The 4,151-nt window shown below is 33.5% G+C and overlaps 1 protein-coding gene and 1 non-coding gene across 2 annotated transcripts; both read right to left on the minus strand.

Annotated features, from left to right (window-relative positions):
* Positions 1–292: 292 nt before the first annotated feature.
* On the minus strand, positions 293–372 carry TRNAK-UUU (transfer RNA lysine (anticodon UUU)). Its single transcript is given in 2 exon segments — positions 293–330; positions 336–372. It is a non-coding gene; the product is annotated as a tRNA-Lys (tRNA).
* Positions 373–2,333: 1,961 nt separating this feature from the next.
* LOC149033793 (uncharacterized) lies at positions 2,334–3,452 on the minus strand. The gene has a single exon (XM_089172263.1). It carries the CDS (start codon positions 3,450–3,452, stop codon positions 2,334–2,336), a length of 1,119 nt encoding a protein of 372 aa, XP_089028389.1.
* Positions 3,453–4,151: the final 699 nt, after the last annotated feature.

Below are 4,151 nucleotides of genomic sequence, written 5' to 3' on the forward strand. Positions count from 1 at the left end.
ATTATTTTAATTCTTATTGTTTTTTTATTGTTAATTTGAAATGAACAAATGTTATTTTGAAATGAAAAGTTGTTAATTTGAAATAAAAGAATTGTTATTATGAAATGAACAGTTATTCATTTGAAATGAAATATTTTTATTTTGTCCTGAAAAACCTATATTTATGTATATATGCATACGTGGTATATATTTATAACACATATAAAACATTCCATGACATATGGGATACATTTATTTTGAAAATTGTACAAAAATATTATTGTATATATTTTATATAAAATATACACACCACCGGCCTGTGACGGGGATCGAACCCGCGACCTTCGCTAAGAACATAAAAGTGCGATGCTCTACCCACTGAGCTAACAGGCCTATAAGATTTAATGTATTTATTACAGTATATATATTATTCATATATATAATTTATTCTTATTTATTATTATATTATTATTATTTTGAATATTTAAATTATTATATTACTTATATTTATATTATTTATTACATTATATTTATTATATTTATATTATTTATTATAATATATATCTTTTATATTTATATTATTATTTTTTTTATTTATATAAATGAAGATATCTTTTTCTAATTTTGTTTTATTAAATTCTAAAAATACTGACAGGTGTGTAGCGGACGTAAATCAAATGCATTTTTTAATCAAATTTATTTATTTTTAAAGTTTATTATTTTCTGACATTAATTCCATAAATACTGTTTTAAATATGACTACACATAAATTTAAAGAATTCACATTGCTCAATTATGTGAATTAGTTTTTTAAATTATCATTTATTATTTCTTTTTTAACTGTTTTTCTAATTGTTATTTTGAAATGAATAAATGTTAATTTGAAATGAAAAATTGTTATTTGGACCTGAAAAACCTATATATATGTAGGGAAATCAATCGTTCTGTATCCGGCTAAGGATATCTAATCTCCCCGTGTTGCCGACACTACTTAAGATATAAAAGATATTCTTTATTTTCACAAGTTATTGTTTATTACAGCTACAATATAAGTACGCTTCGCAACTTCTCACACTCACTCAGACCTCACACAGTCACTACTCACTCGCTATTCTTTCACTATTCACTCGCTAATCACGCTCGTATCGAATCGCTCGCTATCGTCGCTCGGTTCTCTCTGCGCTACCCCTGAAAAACCGCGCTTCACGCGTGACCGTCCACTCCTTTAGAGGTTTCTCCTCCACCCTCCATCTCCGAGGGACAGAACATTCTCGAATCGTTCTCGAATTTTCCCAACGTCCAGCTCGGTCCAATAAACAAATCACTGACATCACTCGAGACCTTCTAAACCTACACGGATTTACACACACAACTTCTTCGCTTACAAAGAGTGGTTCAAACACCGTCTTTCCTTTATTTCGATAGTCTTTCGTCGCCTACCTTCTTATCTGTGTTTACTCTTTGATATTCAACACTCCCCACATATATATATATATATAAACAAATAATAATAAAAATAGAAAACAAATAACTTTAATGAGAAAACTTCACAAAAAGAAAATAAAATAAATGTTTATTCGAAATTATGTTACATTGTAATGAATTGTTTTAATTATTTTAATAAATAATAATTTATACATAAAAAGAATTTGCTACAAAGTTCGAGATAATAATAATGTATGCATTAGTAAAAATATATTTTTAAAAAATTACATTTATTATTTATTGTCACGTATATATATATATATATAACAGTTGGGATGAAAAGTCTATAAACTAACACATAGATGGCATTATTATGATTAAATCCATATGATTTTTTGTTAGTACTAATCTTCAAAAGATATGTGTCTAAATTTCCTAGCTGGTTCGATTAGTTGGTTCGTGAGATGTAGCATTATGAGTGAAGCAGCTTTTGTTATTTTCAATAAGATGGATAAAAAAGATTTTCTTGTTTTAATAAAACATTGCTTTTTATTGAAAAAAATACTGTTGAAGCCAAGGCTTGGCTTCATAAACATAATTCGGACTCTGCACCAGGAAAATCAACCTTTTGAATCCGAATATATAACAACGCGAAGAGTCTGTAGAATTACATTGGGCATACAACTAAAATTTGAGAGATTTTGCTCTACATTCGCTTGCTCATTCGCTTGTTTATTCAACGAATCATTTTTACTCACAGTCACGCTAGTAAATTGATCGCGCAGTCCCGGTCACATGAGCATTGAGTGACGTCTTTCACACTATCCGCATGAAATTTTTACTTTACAATCTTTTATTAAATGATTCCGTTTTAAGCATCTAAAACAACATCTTTTTTCTTTAAGTAGATCTCTACGTTTTTCATACGGTTATTGTTTAGCTTTATCGCAATCTACATTTTCGTGATCGGCGCCGCAAAAAATACAACTTTTTACCTTTTTCTCACCCGAAAATAACGCGCTCGCACTCGGTTGCTTCACCGACGAACTAACTTTATCCTTACTCTTGTACTCGTCTCTTCTCCCCGTCGCAACCGAAGACTTGAAGCCGTTGATCGCCATGCTGATTCTTTCTTCATTCGCAACCTCTGCCTTCAGGAATTGTAGAAGTCTTGACAGACGGTCTGTAGTAGAACCACCCTCGGCTGTGTCGTCATATGCGCCTGAATTCAACGGCGAGCGTTGCCACGTCCTCAGGATCTCTTCTGGCAACGAGGACTCGACGAGCGGATAGAGCATCGTAGCACAATTATCTGTGGTGACACCAAGTGTCTCGAGAGCGCGGATGTGCGCCGATATCTTATCATACATGGTCGAAACACTTACTTGTTTTCCTTTATTGGTCGCATTCTGTAACCCTAATGAGAGCAATTCCCGTGTATAAAATTTGATTAGTAGATCTTCTCTCCCAAAGCGATTTTTAATGCTCTCGAAAGCTTTATCATAATTTTCGGCTGTGGTGGGAAATCCATTCACTATATCTTCAGCCTTTAAGCCTTCTTCCATCATCTGTTTCAAATATTCTAATTTATCCTCTTTGGAAACAGACTCATCTTTATGAATTTTTCGAAAATGCGACCAAAACTGAAGCCACGTGCTCATGCCACCACCATACTTTACCACTTTTAAGAGTGGGCGTTTGAACGGCTTCCCACTTTGTGCTGCTGTCTGGACCGAATTCGCATCCCGTCCAATTTGAGTACCATTACTGGTTTGGAGTTTTAACCTCCCTTCCAGAAACTTCTGTTTGTACGCATCATGAGCTTCCATTTCCACTTCAATCGCTGTCTCCTCCGCCACTTCTGATAACAGCTCGATATATTTCGTATTAGCTAGTTCCAGCTTCTGCATTTTTGATTCAAGCAGTTGCCAGGCCACGAGCCGTTCACTTTCGGAAACAGTCGCATTACCATATTTCATGGAGAAGGCATTCAAGCTCCTAGGAAAAAGCGTACGTTGAACCGTTCTTTGTTTCTTCGCTGCTTCCATTTTGAGATTAGATAACACTTATTATCAGCACAATTCTTCAATAACCACCGAAAAGTCCTGTCACGGTCGCCAGAAAATGTGTAAAACACCTTAGGAACTTGTGATGATTGTAGGTAAATAATAAAAACAGCTTTATTTTAACAAGTAAGCACAATATTAATGTTACAGATAGACGAATAATAAAAAATAAGACGAATAATACTAATAACACGAATAAGACGAATAAAACGAATAAGACTAATAACTTCTAATAACACGAATAAGACGAGTGGAACGAATAAGACGAATAATTTCTAATGACACACACTCAATCCTTAGTAACAGCAACTCTAATAGTTCCAATAACAGTAACTCTAATAGTTCTAATAACAGTAACCACAGTCTCCATCTTTCCACACATTTATAGTCTAATAAGTAACACTCCTTTTGGAAAGAGTAGGAGATTCTTAGTTCGATTGACCAATAGCACAAGGGTGCAAGGTCCAAGCAAAGTCCAAGGTCTACTAAAGGGTACCGCATATGTTTTTCGTTAGAGGGAACAGTGTACAAGGAGATCTTTATCAGTAAAATAAAACCTAAACAAATATTTACAATTGCTCGCCGGATCCGATGCAGTATGTGGAATTTTATTACCCTCACATGTTATTGATCCCTTAGGTTTTATGACCGAATAGCCCTTTCCAATATTTCCTTTTTTAA

Source organism: Polistes dominula, unplaced genomic scaffold (assembly GCF_049000335.1).
Source record: "Polistes dominula isolate Pdom_NZ unplaced genomic scaffold, Pdom_raw_medaka contig_354, whole genome shotgun sequence".
NCBI lineage: Eukaryota > Metazoa > Arthropoda > Insecta > Hymenoptera > Vespidae > Polistes > Polistes dominula.

What these genes read in the sequence shown, in the direction of transcription:
- LOC149033793 (XM_089172263.1), bottom strand. Translation starts at nt 3,452, where the DNA reads ATGGAAGCAGCGAAGAAACAAAGAACGGTTCAACGTACGCTTTTTCCT.